Consider the following 20,839-nt stretch of genomic DNA (forward strand, 5'->3'; position numbering starts at 1 on the left):
TAAGGCACCTCCCTGCTTAAATGCTGCCCTACAGATAGGGTCCGCCTCCTTCTCTGGCCCTTGGGGCCCAGGGTCCTGCTCTGGCAACCTGGCCAGTGCTCCTGCTTGCTCCCTCCAGTGCCCTGAACTCTGGCCACGGGCTTCTGGAAGGAGCGATTTTCCCCAACCCCCACACCTGCAGTTCTCAGCTCCCATCGCTTGCTGAAAGCCCTCTCTGAACCCCTGCTCGTCCATTCCTCTTCTGAGCCACTCGTGCAGGACCAAGGGCCTCTCCACAGAAGCCCTGCCCCTGCTCGGAACCATGAATACATTTGTGTGATTCCACAAGGAACGGGCAAGCACCCCCTAGACTGTAAGATCTGGCTACTTGGGAGGGGGGCTCCCCTGTGTTTTCCCAGTGCTGAGTGCAGTGCCTGCCCTCTGTGAGGTGAACACTTACTCTGTCAACACAGACTGAGCACCACTATTGGGGGTCATCATGGTGAACGACAGAGGCCCTGCCCTCCTGATGCTAATGTTCCAACGTGTGTGTGTGTGTGTGTGTGCGCGCGCGCGCGTGTGTGTGTGCGTATGTGTATTATTCACAAAGAAACAAGGTAAATCAACATGGTGATGCTGCCTTAAAGAAAATAAAGTAGAATGCTGTCATAGAGAGGGTGGGCAGTACACAGGGTGGAGTTGGGTGTGAGATGTCTTCCTTAGATTTCTTTTTTGGATAAAGACGGTCTCTCTGGAGAAAGGTGATATCTGGCCTAGAACCTAAATGAAGCGAAGCAACTGGCTAACTAAAGATCTCACTAAATGCTCGCTGGATGAAGGAACGTTTGAAACTGCACAGAATAGAACCGCCACCCAGGAAGCCTCTGCAAGATGTGAGTTCTCTTCATAGCCCACCTGGCCCCACACCTGTGCACACTAGGTGTTTAATAAGTGCTTGCTGAAATGAACTTAGTAAAGAGACTTGACCGCGCACCCTAGTAGCAGGCTGTGGTCTAGCACTGACTTATCCAAGTTTCTGCCAATTTCACAAGGGTCTTTTAATTTCTTCTAGAGGCTGGTCCTTCCCAACTTTTGATTATGAAAAATTTCCAACATAAAGAAAATGTGAGAGATTATCACAGTAAATGGTCACACTCCCACCACCTAGATTCTCCCATTGTTAATATTTTGAACAGGAGTTGCTTTAAAAGGGATTATCTTTCTCTCCATAGTAGGAGGGCGGGAGAGAAAAAAGAAGGCAGAGTCGAGGGCAGTAAAGGGCATGGTCAAGGGCATGGCCAAGGATGTGGTCACTTTTGAGGTTCAACCACGGGAGGGATGTGACTAAGAACAGGAGTTGATGAGAATTTCGGGGTGGGGGCGAGGGGAGTTAGGCTGTTCTGCAAAGTTCGGGCCTACTCGTGGGTGTTTGTGATTGTGTGTATGTGCGAGTGAGTGTGTGTATTGCATGTGTGTGACAGAGTATACATGTATGATAGGATGTGTGAGTGTGACAGTGTGCAGGTGCAGTTGTCTATGTCTGTGCGTTGTGAGTGTTTGATAGGGTGTATGTGTGTGCAAATGAGCGTATGTGTGAGTGTATGTGTGAGTGTGTGTGTTTCAACACACAGCACGGGGGCAGAGCCACAGGGCAGGTCTGAGGCATCTGGGCCGCAGCAAGGAAAGCATTTGAGACAGAAGCCCAGAGATTCGCTGAAAGGATCGGGGCTCTCTTGGCAGACGCACACGTGGCCCAGTGCCTTGCCCACCTCTGTCACCTAGGCCACCTGTGTCTTTGAAGATGCGGGCTTTGGGGGCAGAAAACACCGGAGAACAAAATGCAAAAAAAATGAAAACGATTGTATTGGGGTGGCAGTGCAGAATTTGAAAAATCGTTATTGCTTTCATTTTGGTTAAAGGTCGTTGCTATAACATTGCTTGTTCTTCAACAAGTTTTTGGAAGATTCCCAAGACCCTCTGATGCTGCAGCTACCTACAGTGTCTCTCAGGCAGAACCCCTAGGCCTGGAAGTGTGACCTACTTGTTCAAGAGCAAATATTTCTGACCTGCAATGAGTTAATCCTCAAACCGATGTGCGTGATAGAAATGGCAGAAGTCGACAGAGGAGAGTAGAAGAATTGAATAAGAAAGGTTGCTCCAACCCGGTCCCCTTCCTCTTTCTTTCTTAGGAAAAGACACTGTGTCATGAGCTCCTGCTGCACACGGAAGAAGCCAGGTCGCAAAGGCCGGAAACTGTGGGCTCAGGAAGCACCTGTGCCGCTGGCTCTCTGGGAGGGACCAGCTGCCCTTTAGTCGGGCGTCAGCATCACTAGATCTCCTCTGACGAGGAAAACTGGTTCGTCATTTTGACGAAAAGCAATTGCAGTCTCTTGCCACCCTGGTCTTTAGCATCGATACCACTGAGTTTTACGTATCAGACAGGATTTTTAAAATCCAGGCATTTGTAAGAATGCACACGGGTACATATGTGTGTGAACACACACACACTCACACACACTCAAATACACACAAACTAAAAAACTGGGTCGGGTGGGGCCCCGACACTCCTATGAACCAGTGTTTTGAAGTTGGACCAACGCCAACTGGCGGAGAGTTTTTGTCAGGGGTGTGAATGACACAGGAAACCCGCGCCCCAAGCACACTGTCCCCCTCAGTGGTTACTTACTAGGTTGGCATTTAAAGGAGACCAGGAGGTATTTACTGCTTCCTGGACAAAAGTCAGGTCCAAATACACGGCTATTGACCAGGAGGTGGCAGGCCCGCTGGTTCTGGCATTCGTCCAGCACCTTCTAAAATGAGGGGGTAGAAAAGGGACAGGCTTGTAAACCACACACAGTGTCTGTGACACCCCACACCTGGGCTGCTCTGGGCTCTGAGAAGGAAGGGGACACCTGCCTGCCTGGCCTGGGGCTTGCACGGAAAACCTCTGTGCTGCTATGAGCTGTGTCTAAGAGGGAAGCACGCACTCGTGGGTGATCGGGTTGACCCCGTCCCCCTGTCCTTCCCAGAAGAAGACACCGGATCCAGCAGTACCAGGTCCCCCTCAAAAAACCAATCTCCAATTCGCTTCAGCTGGAACCACCGCTGATAGTTTTGGCAAAAATGCTGGCATCACGGATGGGTCAGGGAACATGAGCAAGATCAGAGTATGGACTGCATGGGACTTGGAGGTCCCCCCGCGGCTTTAAAGCTGAGAGGGTCTGTGAGGACCAGGGATCCTAGTTTAGATCCTCCTCCTTAGAAATGGCTCCACATAGGCCTCAGGGGAGCTCAGCATTTGGGGAGGCCTTAGAGATCCAACCCCAAACTCAGGCCAACAAATAAAAACCGAAAGGCTGATTCCCACCGTGGCCAACTTCGAGGGCACGAGACCCACTTTTCCCCTGAGGAGCATTTTCTTAGTGGAACCCTCAGGCTCTCTGTCGAACGCTTGGCTTAAAAACTTTCCTTCAACTCCCTCTCTCTCTCCTGATTTTTTCCAGGGAACTCACTCCTTTGTGAATGAATCTACTCTATGGGCAGCTCATGGGGCCCCTACACTAGGTCACAGAAAGGCTTAGCATCTCGCAACTGTTCTTCCAGCTTCCGCCTCCCAAGTCCTGCCCATGACAAACGCAGAGCTCCTACACTTGATTTCGGTGAAAAGAACACCAAGGACAATAAAAGTGTTCCCAAGAATCCACTTATTACTGTTGGACCGAATCTAGCACAGATTCACGAGCACATCTGAGTTGCCATGTTCTCACAGTAGCTCACGGAATATCTCCATGAAGGATGCCGGTCTACCAGGTCTCACCCGTCACCTCAGGGGCCCAGCAGACGTGTATAAAATCAGGGGAAATGCCCAGAGAGACCCCAAGGACCCCCGAATGACGCTGCACATTCTCATGGTGGAGGGTCATCATGAAATGACTCAGCCCTTGGAGGGCTCTATGTGTTACCACAGAGTGGGACTCAGGCAGGGCCGTTTATAAACTGTGTTGCAGCTGAAAAATGCAGAGAGGGGACTTCTGTGGACATTTAGTCATGGGTGGCTCAGCTGAGGTGCTCCCTGTGTGGACGTCAACCTGTTCTCTCCCTACGTGAAGCAACCTCCATCTGAGGAACACCTTGCCTCAGCTCCCAAACACAGTTTGAAAGACACGAAGGAAAGGGTCTCGATCTCTGGATGAAATAGCTCTGCGCAGGGATGTTCCTGGCAAAGGAATCCTCTAAACAACATCAGAATCGTGTTCACAAATGCTCACTTGACCTGGTTAGGGGAGAATCCTCTTCCTTCAAGGTGGCCTGGCAGAGGCAGACACTACGCTGGAGGGTGAGGTTGGCGGCCACACTTCGGAGCTCCGGGGTGCCAGGCCTTCATACTTTGGCAAAGCAGGCACTGCTGCCCTGTTGGCACTGACCAACATTCTTTTTCTATGCTTAGGAGGGCAGCAGACAGCCAGGGTACTGGGGACGGGCGGTCAGGGCAGTTGGGTGAGGAATGGGGCAAGCCAACGGGATGCAGCTCTTGGAGTGGACCCAAGGATGGGAGTGCGGCGGGCCACACAGGAAAAGTAACTGCAATGTGTTGTCTCTCCTGAGGGTGCGGGAACCGCATCTAATGCATTCATTCAAACAGTTGGCTTCTTTGCCGATCACATGACTACCCAGCTACCACGAGGCTTGGCATGGAAGCGATAAATGGCGCGAGAAATAGAGAAATCCTTACATTATCAGGTGATTTTTGTTTCTCTTCTTCGGGCCTTAGGGAGGGCCAGCTACGTAGCATTAAAGCTAGTTCCATTTGTCCTGAGTCTTCCTAGGAAATTTATCTTCCCCCAGATCTCCTACAACTGATGAAATCAAACTGACATCTAGCATGCCACTTGCTCTAACAACACTGACTTCAACGGAGTCATATGGAACCTTGAAGCCATTAAGAAAATCGAAGGCCGAGTGACTCCGTAATGCTGGCCAACTTGTTAAAAATGTTGAGGGGTCAGGGACAGTGGAGCAGAACTTGCTGGGAGAGTTGAAAGCCATGGGTAGTCTAAAACTATGTCTGAATTTTGAGTTTTGCCCTCCTCCTACACCAAATTTTTCCCTAATTCCAACCACAAAAAGAATGACTCAGCCGACCGCACCGCCCCGCCCCCAAATTCCTGGTACTATCCGTAGAAGGATGAATCCACAGAGGCTGCCCAAATAAGCTCCAAATGAGAACGACATGGTGATCAACAGCTGGAGAAGCGAAACCATAAACGACAACAGACAACCATCGACGTTGCCCTTCCTTGAGTGCATTCTCGAAGTCAGTGATCATGGCCTCAGGCATCAGCCTCACAGAGATCCTTGTGGTGTTCGCTAAAGAATCCGCAGCCTTCCGGCTCTAGGCTCTAGCGGGGCACTGACGGGGGCTATGAGCCCGGAGGGCGAAGCCTAAGGTGATTGTCCTTGGCTCTATTGCGGGGAGGAGTCTTGTCTGCGAATGCATTCGCATTGCAAGTGCGTTAAGGGAGCTCTTTGATAAGGAGGAGTTCCATTTAGACTTTTTTTGGTAAAGGATCCTTCCGAGGAGCAAATAAGAGCTCACCTGCAACCTTGGCGATTTGCAAAAATTGGGATTTTCATGAATCGGGTGGGCTTTAGGTGAACTATATAATCACAAGTGTATAAACAGAAAGAGAGAGAGACAGAGAGAAAGAGAGAGAGACAGAGAGAAAGAGAGAGAGACAGAGAGAAAGAGAGAGAGAGAGAGAACCGTTTTATTATCTTAAAACATCTACGAAAAAGCAGTACCTGCAACGTGGTGGGCGCCACACAGGTTAAGCCGTCTTCCCTCTGGGAGGCGGGCTGCTGGGCACTACATGCTCGGTAATCTTGCCCATAAAATGCCGATTGGACACTTATCGTAGAATGCCGAGGACACTGGAGATTCAAATAGTCCCCATCACAGGCATAGGCGGTGTGGTTTTGCAGGAGTTTGGTTAGGTAACCTGGAAAATATTCAGCCGGGTTACAAGAGGCCCAGGAACTCACCACTCCACAGATGTTGGAGCTGGACGACCTCAGCTCCCCCAGGAAGGGGCTGGTCCATGAGGAAGATCTGGGGTGGAGCTTACTTGGAAGCTCCGTGGAGAGGACCCCAAACTAGGCCGGGAGCTGGGGCTGAAGGAGCAGAAGTCAGTTTGCCCGTCTGGGCTGGATGCCTTGGCCTGAGATGGCATGTTGAACAGCTCTGCAGGCCCTTTGCCTTCAGGAAGCACTGAGGGCTTGGCCAGGAGCCAAGATGTCTCGAATCATCTTTATAAAACAGAAAAAATCCCAGTGGGTGCCCCTTGGGCGTGTAGACACCTGTCCTGAGGAGACTCGGTTCTCCAATCTCACACTGGCTGGGCCAGGCCTTCCTGAAGTGAGGGGATGCTGCTTTATTTTAGGAAACCACTCCTGGGCTTGCCTCAGCCCTGGGGAGTAAAGCAGGCAGGGCACCCTGCATCAGGTAAGGGCCTGCTGGGAAGGGAGTGGGGAGGGTAGGTGAGGCTCTGTTATGGGTCCAATCCTGTCTCTCCCACATCCACCCAGGACCTCCGAATATGACCTTACTTGGAGATAAGGTCATTGCAGATGTAATTAGTTAAGATGAGGTCTCCTTGGAATAGAGTGGGCCTTTAATGCAATATGACCAGCATCCTCATAAGAGAAGAGACACAGAGGGAAAAAAGCCATGTGAAGCCTGGAGTGGCGTAGCCATGAGCCAAGGACCACCAAGCCTTGCTGGCAGCCATCGGAATCTGGAAGAGGCAAGGAAAGAGTCTTCCCCATGATCTTCAGAGACAGCATGGCCCTGCTGTCACCTTGATTTCTGACCTGAAGCCTCCGATACTGTGAAAGAATGAATTTCTGTTGTTTCCAGCCACCCAAGTTTGTGCTCACTTGTTACAGCAGCCCCTGCAAACTAATACAAGCTCCCAACCCCAGCTCCTTGGCTACTTCTTAAGCAGGCTGGACGGGCTGTGCTGGGCCCTGGGCTCTGAGAAGTTCGGCGTTTGGCCTGTCAGGCGTGGGCAGCCTGGACTGTTTTTCAGAAGGAAGGAAGGAAGGAAGGTTCATCCGAAACGCGAATTCCTTTCCTCCTTCTCACACCTCAGGAGGTCAATCTCAAGGCGGCTGGGAGGGGAGCCAGGGACTTTCTGCTGAGGTGTGTGGGAGATGACTTTGGCAGCCCTCGGCCTGTGAAGGGGGCAGGGAGAGGAAGGCAGTTTTAGTACAGACGGGCCGTGCTCAAGTTATTCCTGTTGAGGTTTCAAAATCTTCTCAGAACCATAATTCTCGGCAAAGGCACCCAATCCTGCTGCTTGAAGTCACACTAAAAGGGACTGAGGTGGTCTGCAGTAAGGTAGTCACAGTGCCAACCCAGACTGTCCTGAAGGTGAGGACCGAATGTGCTCACTGGTATCATTAACCCAGACCTTGGATTGCTCACTGCGACCTCCCCGACCCCGGCCCTTCTTGAAGACTGTCATAAAAGCGGCCAAGACATCAGCCACCCCCACCAAGTTCACTTAGAGAAGCAAAGTCCAGCTTGAGCAGCAAAGCTTACACCAGGCCCCAGGCATGTGAGTCAGGCCCTGCTTGCTGGAACAACACTGTCACTTGCTCCAGGACAGGCCAGGCAGAGACCCCCTCGGGGATCTGAGGGCTGTGGGCCAGTGTCTTCCTACAGGACATACAGGTGGGTCCTGATAAAGCCATGAGTTGTGAAAGTTCCAGCCTCCTTTGTGGGACCTCAGCACCCCATTATGGCCACATTAGGGAACTCAAGTCACCTCGCTGCTGCCCTTAGGCCAGCATGCACCCAGAGGCTCCCAGGCTGGTGACCTCATACTCGGGTCTCTTCAAACTTGTCATTAAAACTTTCTTGTCCACCACCCCACCATTCACCAGGCCCATGCTGGACTAAATGTTAAATTAATTCTGGGAGTGTGATTTTGGATTCACGTTTACGGTTTGTCTAAAAGGCCATGTGTTCGTTACTCTCGCCAGACGGACGTGATGATCAGACCCTGGGGAGGGTGAAACCACACGACCAAAGGGGTCTGTGTCACGGAGTCATGGAGAGGAGAGTTGCCTGCTGCACAGCTCAAAGGCCATTTTGAGAGGCATTTAGGATGGGAGGTGGGGACAGGGACCTATTTGGAAAAGGTTGAAAAGTGAGTAGAAGTTGAGGAAATCAAAGATGGTTCATTAGGTAGACGGAATAATGGCCCCACAAAGATGCCCAAAGGCCTCCATCCCCAGAACCTGTGAATGTTGCCTTACATTGTAAAAGGCACTTCGTAGTTGTGATAAAGTGAAGGATCCTGAGATGGGAGGATAATCCTGAACGATCTGAGAGGGCTCAACACAATGACAAGGCTCCTTCTGACAGGGAGGCAAGAAGGTCGAAGTCAGGACAAGGAGAGGTAGAAAGGGACCAGAGGTTGGTGTGATGCAGCCAGGAGCCAAAGGATGTAGGCAGTTTCCAGAAACTGGAAACAGCAAGGAAATAGATTGTGCCCCGAAGCCTCTAGAAGGAACACAGCCCTGCCAACACCTTCTGACCTGCAGAACTGTAAGCAAATAAACCTGCGCTGTTTGAAACCACTAAGTGTATGATAATTTGTTACGGCAGCCATAAGAAACGAATACATTTTATACAGATGACTCTTGCCACAACTCAGTGAAGATGAAGAGAGAAATAGGACTATATTTACGAGAACTGATGTCCAGGGAGAAATTTTTTAAGTAACTGTGATTCGGTGAAAATTGGGAGAGGCCGATGCATATATGAATGTAGTATGTATAAATACGTACGCAAATGAGCCCTCAGTCATATGCAAATGATATTTCTTACTGTGGGTTGAGGTTGAACAAATTTGAAAGTGGCTATTAGCAAGAGAGAGCTTGAAAGGATGGACTGTGGGTTCCGAGTCCAACACAAGGCAGGAAATGAGAGGCCTGAGGGAATTGAGGTCTGCTGGGATCCAGCAAGGTCCGAGTGGGTGCGACTGTCCCAACGAGCTAGAGTGGCAGGAGGTTGTACCCCAAGTGATTTCGAGGTGAAGAGGTTGCAGATGATGGAAAAGTCAAAGAGGTGGCCCCGGAAGAGGGCGTAAGAAGTAGGGGGAGGAGAGGCTTGCAGGAGCTGAGAAGGAAGACAACCTCTGGATCAGGCGTCTTCCAGGATGAAGATAAGAACTGGGGTGAAGCAGGAGCCTGCTGCCCAAGCCGACCTTGAGCAAAGGGCAGACGACAGCTGACGACCGTCGACCGCTCCCAGTCGAACGCCCTGCCGGTGTGCTGTCCGTAATGAGCATACACGCTCTTTCCAACGTATTAGGTAGAATTGACACTTACTTAGTGTCTTGGTCCATTTGGGCTACTCTAAAAAAAAAGTACCACATATCGGATGGCTTATAAACAACAGAAATTCATTTCTCACAGTTCTGGAAGCTGCGAAGTTCAACATCAGGGCACCAGCATGGCCAAATACTGGTTAGGTCTCCCTGGTTCTGAGCTGGCACCTCTTTGCTGTAGCTTCGCATGGCGGGAGGAGCTAGGGAACTCCGTGGTGTCCCTTCTACAAGACTAATGGGATTAGTGAATTTCATTACTCCACCCTATGACTCCACCCTATGACCTAATCACCTCCCAAAGGCCCCACCTCCCTAATACCATCATCGCCTTTGGGGTTTAGGATTTCAAAATATGAATTTGGGGGCGACACCATCATTGAGATCCTAACACTTAGCTTGCCCCTTCCTTGCTTTCTTGGCTGGTTCAGATGAGATCCTTTTTAAAGGACAACTACTAACACAGCTTTTTGTTAACAGTTCTCACCGAATCCAGTGTCCCGTCATGTTGAGTCAGTGAAAAATGCTTAACTTCTTAATACTCTTGGCCAGAGTTTTCACACAAGCTCTATATTTGTGGGCAAATATTTACTACCCCGAAAGAAGGCAGAAGCGCATACTCTATTGAGAAATCAGAGCCTGGAGGGGCCTGAAAATACTCTGTTGATCCCTGTTAACTGGGGGAGACGGGGACATGGGAGAGCATAGACTCTACATCAGTTTCCAGGCTCAGGGCGCTTGCTATGGCTCACGTTTAATCCCACGATATTCTCTTTCCTGGTGAATCCCCGCACTGAGTCTCAGCAGACGCTCCTACAGCCACAGGTACAGCTAGAACTTTCCTCAAAGGAATATCCTGAAAGCCTTGGGTTGGGCAAACCTTAGAACAGCTTAAATAAAGGCTCTGACACTTTCTTGTTTTTCAAGGTAGATGCAGTTTTTCGGAAATGAACCCCTAAGGGTGGCAGGAACCATCCTCTGTCCTCAGAAAGATCATCCTCCCCATCCCACGGACAAGGGAAACCCACTTATACAAAAACAGCCCAGTGACCAGAGAATGACCAGGATGTAAGTGATTGATTTTCGAAGAACCATGGGGTGTGTCTCAAAGTGTTCTGTGGGAGGAACAGATGTCACGCAGGGGAGAGGAGATTCTATGACAAAATAAGTTTGGGATGTATGCGTTAAAACAAGGTAAACACAATTCTTTCTCTGCAGGACTTCTCAGAGCCACAGATATGCCCATGTGTATTGGGACTGTCTGGGAGTGGGCACATTAGGTAGACTCTCCCACTTACCTGACCATTCCCCGCCCCTTCCCTTCTTCCCCCCCCCCACCCCCCAATTTTGCATGAAGCATCTGAGGGTTAGTATGAGCACATCGTTCTTAGGGAACATGCAGTGAGTTCTGTAAAACACCGTCAGTGCTAAGAGCTGCATCTAACTTGGATGACTTCAGAAGGCACTTCAGAATCCCATACGTCTACAGAATCCTCATCATGAGGTAAGTGATGGACAAGGAAGCAAAGGGGGGAGCAGAGGATTAAAAGCCCCAAAACCAAGGCTCGAAGGGGGATTAAAGTGTGTGACTGTGACCGTCACCTCTCACAATTGGTGTCGTCATGTTTTACTATGAGGATCACATGATAAAATCGGTAGAGCCTCTTCTAACAACCACACACCGCTACACAACTCTTAGGTATGGTAAATCTCAAAGAACACAATTTATCTTGAGCTGTCACTGATAATCAAGTTACAATCCCAGTCAGCCCTCTGCCCTGAGCATTGATGGTTTATAAAAGGGTCAACTCAGAGACAAGCACACAGCCTGTAGCCGCCCTTAGGGTCCAGGAAGGTCACTGCTGAGCTTGAAAAGGGAATTTTTCCTTCCTTCCTTCCTTCCTTCCTTCCTTCCTTCCTTCCTTCCTTCCTTCTTTCCTTCCTTCCTTCCCTCCCTCCCTCCCTCCCCACCTCTTTCTCTTACTCTTTTTTCCTTCTAAATAATTAAGGTTTAAAAAGTTACTGGTATTTAGACGAGGCCAAACGGGCTGAAATTCTTCCTCTCTTACTTTTCTGAGGCCAGAGCCCTCTGCAAAAGTCCCAGTGCCCTGAGAGCTGATGCTGCCTGAGTCACTCCGAGCACAGGATATAAGTACAACAAGTTTCGGGCCCCACATCCGTGTGCTAAAGTCCCCTAGTCACCAAGAGCCAATTTCACAACCTCACTTCTGGGAAGAGGACGGAATTCAATTCTATTGTGCTTGCCTCCTCACCCCTCTTTCAAAAAAAGTGGCACCCGCCGCTCAGTTAATGCTTCAGATAAGAGACCACACCCTTTTCTTCACAAATACTCAAAGGTGTTGCTACATGTTTGAAGTTCTTTTCCAGAAAAGGGTGTTTTGTTTTTTTTTTCTTTTGTGTTTGTGAGTGCCTGTAGAGAATTGGCAAGAGCTGGAGGAGGGGGCAGCCCACACTCCTTAGAGCGGTGAGTCAGTGAGTCAGTGCTGCTCGGGGTTCGGGTAGAGCCCCACACGAATGAAGCGCTCACGGCTGGGCACCCCGCACCCAAGATCATTAAGATCAAAAAGTGAATTCAGGCCTTATTTGAAGCTCTTTCTCTAGTCCCAGGTTTGGCATGAAAATTTGACACTGGTGGGTAATTATAAAGAGCATAAGAGCCCTCAGCCTGTTTCTGAGACATTTCAGGGGGGATCACAATGGTAGGGACAACCAAGGGTAGCTATCACTGCTCTTAAGTGAAGAGCTCAGATCCTGGTCCCAAAACCAGAGGAGGACAGAGGTGACCTGAGAATCTAGGTGGGGCAGAGACAATACATTGTCTGCCCGAGCCCATGGGAAGAGCCTATTTCCCAGCCTCTCTTGCAATGTAGTGGGTCAGTGGAAAGTTCTGGCCAATGGAAAGAGGGCAGAAGTGATCTTTGCCACTTGCACGTCTGACCTATGAGAGCTCCCACGACCCTCCACAACCTGCTTCTCCCTGTCTGCTGTCACATGTGGAAGATACAAGAGGCAGGGAGGGATTGAGGACACAGAAGATGACAGACGCACAAGACGGAAGGACACTGGGTCCCTGAAGGACCGCATGGAGCACAGCCTTCCCCGCTTTCCAATTACGCCAGATATGGCATGAGCAAGAAATCATCCTTTATTCCATTATTCCACCAAGATTTGGGAGTTGTCGGTTTCAGCAGCTAGCCGACCCCGGCCACACCAGCATTCTGCCAACAGGCACCTACCTGTGTTAAGAAGAAAGCTGTAGGACTTTGAGACCAACCAGAAACTGTCAGCAAACCATCTCACTGGTGAGTGATAGCACTGTTGACACCACTGCGCATGACCTTAGGTCCTCATCGGGGGAGTCATTTCTTTAAGACATTGCTAACGAAAAGCTATCATTGAAGTGAGTTAAATTGCTAAGGAGATAAAAGGGATTAGGGGGTCTCATTGATTAGCCTCCCAGCCACCGCTCTTAACAATGCTACTGACTTTTAAAAACTGCACTAGCAAAAATGGAAGGCAGAGAACAGTGGGCTCTGATGGAATGCTCAGAGGCACGAGTGTGGGGGCGGGGATGGAGCTGTGGGCAGACTGGTGTGGTGCCCCAGAGAGTGCTGGGCCTGGATGAGAAGTGCCGAGGCACAGAGGGGCGGCGGCAGCAGGCTGTGACGTAGGGCATTCAGGCTTTGGAACCCCTCCGATCAGATGCCTATGTGGGCACATTGAGTGTGACCTCTTTAGAGCTCAGTTTCCTCGTCTGTAAAATGGGAGACTCATGCCTACTTTATAGGGTCGATGTGCAGGTGACAAGGAATAGCCCAAGTAGGGCACCTTGTGTGGTGCCTGGGCATGTCAATTTCATTCCTTGAGACGAGCACAGCTGTACTAGAGGGAAAAGAGATTGGGAGTCCAAATTCTGGAAAGGGGGCGTCCAAAAGAGGCCAAGGACAAGTAGCACCCCAAATCCACTGTTTTCCAGCTTAGCCTCGGGACAAGGACACCTGGGGAAAAGAGTGGATGGTGTTCGCTTTCATATTCTATAAATTGCTCCCCAAAAGGGGCTCATTTGGATATTATGCCATTAATTATTCATCCCCAAGTTTGAGGTTGCCATGGAAGCATTTTTTTATAGAAATGAACAAAACGCTCCCCACAAAGAACCAGCTAAGTGCTAATTTGGATAAGTTTGCCGGCTTCTGATACTCTACTTCTCAGCCCACAAACTCCTAAAACGCAGTTTCTGACCCCTTTTTCTCAAGAAACTCAGCAGTTCTCTTTGACAATAAAACCGCTTGGTTTTCTTAAAGCTCAATAAAAATGCTATTTCCAAGGGCATAAAACAAAATAAAACTTACAAAAACGCCACGCTTGCCATTGTTGCAAGAGCAGGTAAAGGAACCTGAAAATGCATGTGATTAAAATACTCTCCAATTTCCAATCAGTAATGGAAAAAAATAACCCTGGAAGTTGGCTGCTACATTTGACAAGTGACAACAACCCCAGCTCCCTCTGTGACTCTTCTGCCTTGAGCAATGAACATTTTTTTCATATTTTAAGAGTGCCACACGGCACCTTATCACCACTGCTAAGCACATAGGGGAGACTGTTTCTACTCCCCCTGAACCACGAATTTTCATATTTCATGCTGGTTTCTGACAGTTACCCAATTATCTCTTATAGTCTCCCATCATCTCCTTTTCCCTTTCTGAATATTCACCCTCTCATTCACCAAGCCCCACACTTTCCCTGATAGATTCACACATATTCGTAAGTGGATTTTTCTGTGCGGATTTCTAAGTGCACATTTCCGTGTGTGGTTTTCAGATCCTCGAGCCTGCCTAAGCATTTGTCTACACACGTTATAATCCATTATATGGCTTTCCAACTCACTCAAATGAAAATTCAAAATGTCCTTCTGTGATTGGGGCCCCTTCTGCCTACCTGGCCTCATCTCTTACTCTTCTCCTTCTTGGCTCCTGCCCCTGCAGGTCTTATTCATGTTTCTTAAAAAAGCCAGGCATACCCCCACCTTAGGACCTTTGCTTTGGCCATGTCTCCCTCTGGGACCCGCGAGTACAATAAATACTTGAACTTCATGGTCCTCTCCAAGTATAATTTCCATGGCCATCTTGAAGCTGTCCTTAAAGACTCTACGAGGAAGACTTACTCCTTCATTTATAACATATATAAAAAATACATTTATGTGTATACACATATACAGAGAGAGAGAGAGGGAGAAAAGGGTATGAATCAATTGATTAAAAATTACTCACACAGGCTGCGTTAGACTTGAACTACAATCTAATGATAATGCTTACTATTTTATTTTGAACACGTCTGATAGGAGCTCCTTCGTGCCTTTTTAACCAAAGTTTTCATATCTTAAAAAATGAGAAAAACACCTTCCTTATTCGGTAACCAGGTACCAAGCCCAGAAAGTTATTCCATGTACCCCATCTGAATTAGATTAGTTTAAAAGTAATTAGATCAATCCCCATTTGCCCCAAGCATCTAAATGGATCACTTTTTATTTTCTTTAGGATGCAGAGTAACCCTCAAACCTCAGAGCCACTTGGTGATTATGGCAGAATTGCAGTGCATTTGATAACTTAATGCAACTCTTACCAGCACTTAAAACTCAGATATGAAATCTACACTTGATCTTTTCTGCTTGGAATCGGCCAAACTAGCGGCTCTATCCCCACGTCCAACAAAAGGCTCTCAGAAACACTCAGGGGAGCTGACCAACCAGAAGTCCCGACACTGCCCAACCACACAGACGTGGAGGCGGACCTGCCCCTCAAACAGCCTTTCAACTCCAGACTAGTTATTTCACATCTGCCCACTTTGAGGATGAGTGGGATGATCAAGGTACACGTGATACGTTCAAGGCAGAAATAAAGACTTCAGGGCATGCATTTTGTGCTTTATTCATTAATTGGGAAATTATACAGTGATTTCACTGCTTGTAATAAGAAACTTTTTTTTTTTTTTAATTTAGAGATGATGATGTTTAGAGAATAGCACTTTGAACCTCCAAAAGCTATTCGGAAGGTTACAATCATGGGATTTAGGGGCAGGGCAGGTTTGTTGTATCCTTTTCACCCAATATGCTTTGTTCCCTAAGCAGTTAACAAAATCAGAGCAGAGAAGTTTCTAAAACTTGAAACAAATGTAAACAGCATATCCAAAAGGCTGTGCTTGGGGAACAGGCTGGGTGATGGGCTGTATCCATTTACAGCCTCCTCATGAGTTCCATGGAGGATTCGGGACGGGTGGCTTAGAGTCCCCCTTCTTTGGTTTCGCCTGAGAATTAGGGAAAGTAACAGCATTTCTTCCTTTGTATCACAGAAAGAGGGGAGGCTGGGCAAATGTAAAAAAATACTGGCGCCCACACGGCAATTAGGTTGGCTTGGCCTCAATCTTTACAGTCATCCTTAATTGAGTCCCTGGCACGCTCGCCCCAGAGCCTGGTCTAAACCTTCTCAGGTAGGCTCGGCTTCACTAAATGGCCCCAGGGGGCCACACCTGCCTCACTCTCCATTTACTCTTCCATCTCCTTCCTCCCTTCGCCCACGGCTGTTGCCTCTGACTGCCCTCACCTTACCTTTGCTCTTCTTAACTTGTTGCCTTATTTCACATATACCACTCCAGTGACCTTTGAGTGACTACATCCCTCAGTCACGAGCCCCGTTATGCCTACTTTATTTGCCACCATCCATGAATCTTTTTTCCAGCTGTTGGCTCCTGGACATCTTCTGGATGGTTAAGTCGAGGAAAATCTGACCCTGGTATATATAGCCAAACCTCATTATTTGCAGATTCCACATTCGCAAATTTTGCCTACTCGTGAACGTTTATTTGTAATCCCCCAAATAAATACACGTGGGGCTTTCCGGGCCATTCCCGGACATGTGTGGAGCAGAGAAAAATCTGGGTGGCCCACCGTGCCCGGTCCCCGCTGAGTCGGACTAAGGCGACACTTTCTTCTTGTTTCAGCGGTCGTACCGTGACCAAGTGTCCTTTTCACGGCCTATTTTGTGCTTTTTTTTTAAAACATTTTTGTGCTTTGCGTTGTTGATTTTGTCGTGCAAATCGGCCCCACGCGTGGTGCTGAAGCACTAGTGTCCCCAAGCGCAAAAAGGCTGGGATGGGCCTTACACAGAAAACGCGTGTGTCAGAGGAGCTTCATTACGCCGTGAGCGATAGTGTCATCAGCCGTGTTCAGTGGTAATGAATCAACGACGCACATTAAATTAGGTGTCTTTAAACGGAAACACACATGAAACAGGGTTACGCGTGCCGCTAGGAACGATGGTTCAGGGTTTGGTGATTCCGTGCGGCAAAGCAGTGACTTCGCAGAACCTAACTACCTCCAGCAACGAGAATCGGTGTATTTACACGGGAGATAGAGTGGGATTTCTGTGTCTACACGAATGCTAGCCTTTCAAATGGTCTCTCTTTATATATACTTCAAACATGCAAAAAAGTGCTTGCAGGGATTGCCTTCAGAACAAGTCTCCAGGGGGCAGAACTTTATCTTTGATTTCTAAAAATACATAATTGTTCATTCCTACTCTTTAAAATTTTTTAGCCTTTGAAAAAAGTCTTGCCATCCCTTTGCTCATCGTTATCCTCCCAACAGCTCTCCGAGATGCCGGAAAAACGTTTTTCTTTCAGCTGCCCAGAAGACCACATGGCCAACTGGACAAGTCCTTGCTCTGAATTCTGGTCCAGAGTGTCCTCCCCCAGGTTCGAGAGCTCCTCACTAACCTTGGACTCTGCATAAAAGAGGAGCTGCCCACCGCTTCTCTCTCTATACTTTGTTATAATGATATGCTTCTGGTGATCTTAAAGGCTGTGGTAGAAGAATCACGGGGTGAGGGTTGGGGGGAAGCAATAACAACAAGCATCTGACCACCCAGAAAGGTGAGGATTGCAGGTGGGAGGTGCTGCCTGAAGAAAGAGCAGGTGCAGACCAGGTGAAAACGAGCCTCAGCCAGCAGAGACAGATGTGCAAAGGCTCAGAGGGAGCTTCTAGACTTTCAGCCGGCCAGTGTATAGGCTGGAGAGGTAAGCACTGCCTTGCTACGGAGTGTAAATTTTAAGCAGAAGGCAGGTGGGATGCAGGCTGGTATGCGGGCAACTGGTGCCAGTCATTGCAGTTCAGAGAAACCCTCTCAGTGGCCTGCGCTGGATGAACTGGAGAGACCCACGAAGAAATTAGGTGGTGGCAGTCCTCCGGGGGGCAATGGTGAAGGCCTCAGCTAAGACTGTGGCAGTGGGATGGGGTGGGAAGGACCGAGATCAGAGTCAGCATCATGGGTGTAGGACCTGAGCAGCTGCACAGAGCCCCACACTCAGGAGGACCCCACGCTCGGTTCAACGTTCCGCTGCCATTATCTTAAAATTCCCAATCATTTTCTCCTTGAGCTTGGACAATGGGGCAAGTGCGTGGGCAGACGAGACACCCACCACGTGAGTCTCCACATTCCTTGCCACCCCAGTCTCATGTAGCACTTTGAGAAGCCCTGAGCGTGGAATTCCGGTTGACCCACTGCGTGACAGGCAAAGCTCAAGCGCGCATCAGGGAAGCATGCCACGTCTCCGACTGTGTAAGCAGAGATACCGACAGCACCGAGCCACCAGGCTTTCCCTTAGAACCGGAACTTGCTTTGAATGAAGAAAGGCGGCAATAGAGTTGTAAGAAACAGGAACCACCAAGGAACCCCATCATCTTTTCTTATTCATGTTAGTTCCCCCTATTAGCCAGCCGTTTGTGCTGTAAGCGATGACACAGAAGGAGAGAAACAGGTACAAGGATCCAGTTTCATTTCGGCCCCTCCTTACACGTCAGTCACCTAAGGTGGAGAGTGGCAGTAGCATGTGTAGGACATGTGCAAAACAAGAATGTTTCATTTCTGTAATTCCATGTACCAGCTCGATGCTAATATTTTCATTTAAACATTAGCATAATATGAACAGCATTATCATTTTAACATGCTATTATATTATAACATGCTAGTCATTTAAAATTTGTTTTTACTTACAACAACACTGAAGAGCACATAAAAAACACATTCCTTTGTAAAGCGAAGATAATAATAATGACACTCATCTCAGGGGATTATTGTGAAAATTAAATGAGCCATTACGTGAAATGCTCAGAAGTCTGCTGCATTAATTTTCTGCGGCTGCTGTGACAAGGTACCACAGACTGGGCGGCTCAGAACAACAGAAATGTACCGTTTCACAGTTCTGGAGCTCGGAAGGCTGAGATGAAGGTGTCAGCTGGGCCACCCTCCTGCTGAAGGCTCAGCGAAGGGACTGTCCCAGGTCTCTCTCCTAGCTTCGGGCAGTTTCTGGGCTTGTGGTAGCACAACCCTCATCTTCACGTGGTGTTTTCCATGTGTGTGTGTGCGTGTGTGTGTGTGTGTGTGTGTGTGTGTGTGTCCGTCCAGGTCTCCTCTTTGTATAAGGGCACCAGTCATACTAGATTAGGGGCCCCCGTAACAATTGCATCTTAACTCGATTGCTTCTATAAAGACTCTACCTCCAATTAAGGTCACATTCACAGCTACCAGGGTTCGTATTCCAACATCTTTTGCAAAGGGGGATTTCCAGAAGTCAGCTCCCTATAAATGTTCACCTTTACACTTAGTATTACCTTCAGGAATTGTTGTTTCATTCAAAAGTATGAGGAAGAGACCAACGAGAGACGACTCGGGTTTGGGGAACTTAAGTTTGTTGTGGTCACAATCTCCACAACAACGTGACACTTCTCCAGCAGCCCAGGTGAAGGTAAATACATGAAGGAAGGACAGGGAACAAAGAAACTAAAACGACACATTCTGATAATGAGCCAAAGACAACCCTGAGCAGAAATGCTGACGGCAACGAGAGACAGAAAACTGCTCACGGCCCTGTCTTCTTCAGCTCAGGGGTCCGCAGGAGGCCTGTACACCAAGTGGACAGAAATAAACACCATCCCTTTCTCCACCTCGGCCAGGACCCTGTTCCCTATACACGCAGAGAAGGGAAACCAAGTTCTGATGATTTATTAAAACATGTAATAGGTTTAACCGGTGGAGTATAAAGGTCTTCTGAGTCAGCAGCGAAGTGGATGCTTTCTGCCAAGTGAAGTTCTCGTGTTTTTGAAATGGAAAGCATCACATCTGATCTGGAGATAAGCAATAGGTAACAAACAGGCTGAGTATCATCTTAACAGGAATGATTTCTGGGGCGAATGTGGAAGTCATCAACCCCAAAGAAAAAGGCAGATGGAGCTGCGAGGTGGGCCAGAGTTTAGAAGGGGGGAGTTGCCCTGTTTTAGACGGAGAATTAAAATTCAAAAATTGAATACGCTTGCAGGCAGCAGTGTAGCCCTCAGCAAGGCCGCAGGTAAGCAGAGTCTCTCTTCCATCCCTCTCTCCCTAATCCAAAGCCTCTTCCAGACCAAACGCTCTCTCCGTCCCAACACCAGAGGCAACGTCAGTAGTGCCTTCTCTGGACTGGGTCCCCTTGCCAAAGCCCCACATTCCAGAACCTTTCCTTCTTTCCCCTTTTCTGCCTTAAGCAGTGCTTATCCTGAGCTCGAGGTCCTTAAAGTTTTGCTAGATAAACTGCTAACTAAAATTACCAATTAACCTGCGCGAGAATGGCTGATGGTGGCATCTATAATCTAAGAAAGGCTGGAGCCCCGCCTTCACCCGACATCCGAGCTCGCTTCGGAGTGATGGGATAAAGCGACATCCCAGTTCTCGCAGATCAGCGGATGTGATGCACCGAGAAAAATAGAACATCGTGAGTCTCACGCAAATGCCTAAGAGCACAACCGCAGACAAAGCCGAGCTAAGGGACGGTCTATAGAATAACTGCCTCGTAATCTTCAAAAATGCCGACAGCATGGGAGGTAAAGACGGGGGAACTGTTCTAGGTGGCAAGGAGGCTAAAGAGATGTGACCACTGAAAACAACACCTGAGCTGGGATTTTTCTTTGCTCCAAAGTGTGTTATTGGGACAAGTGGTGAAATCTGAATGAGGGCTGTAGATTAGAAAACAGTATTGTAGCTGGTTAATTTCTTCATTTTGATCAGTGTTCTCGGTTGTCAGAGAGTGTCCTTGTCCTTAAGGGACACACGTGGAAGCGTTTCAGAGTAAAGAACATCTTGTCCGTAACTCAGAGAGAAATACAGAAAGGCGCTAAAATGGTAATATTCGGGGAATCTGGGTAGGGGTGTAAAAAAAGTCTTTGTACTATTCCTGCAAATTTTATGTGTCTGGAAAAGTAATAATAAATACTTAATGTTTAAAAAATATGTAGATAGAGTAAAAAGGGTGCAATATTTTCCCGCAGATCTCAACCTTGGTTACATTAGAATTTCCTCAGGAGATTTTAAAATATCAATGCCCAGAGATTCAGATTCAATTAGCCTGGGGAGGAGCTC

The 20,839-nt window shown here is 48.4% G+C and overlaps 1 protein-coding gene across 1 annotated transcript in view; it reads right to left on the reverse strand.

The window, feature by feature from the left end:
* EVA1C (eva-1 homolog C) overlaps positions 1-20,839 on the reverse strand; it is a 77,463-nt gene that overhangs the window by 35,092 nt on the left and 21,532 nt on the right. Inside the window, exons 2-3 of the mRNA XM_023519716.1 lie at positions 5,782-5,978; positions 2,666-2,789 (exon numbers count right to left, since the gene is read on the reverse strand). Of these exons, the coding sequence (XP_023375484.1) occupies positions 2,666-2,789; positions 5,782-5,978 (321 nt within the window). The remainder of the gene's footprint in view (positions 1-2,665; positions 2,790-5,781; positions 5,979-20,839) is intronic.

The sequence above is a fragment of the Pteropus vampyrus genome, unplaced genomic scaffold (assembly GCF_000151845.1).
Source record: "Pteropus vampyrus isolate Shadow unplaced genomic scaffold, Pvam_2.0 Scaffold233, whole genome shotgun sequence".
NCBI classification, from domain to species: domain Eukaryota; kingdom Metazoa; phylum Chordata; class Mammalia; order Chiroptera; family Pteropodidae; genus Pteropus; species Pteropus vampyrus.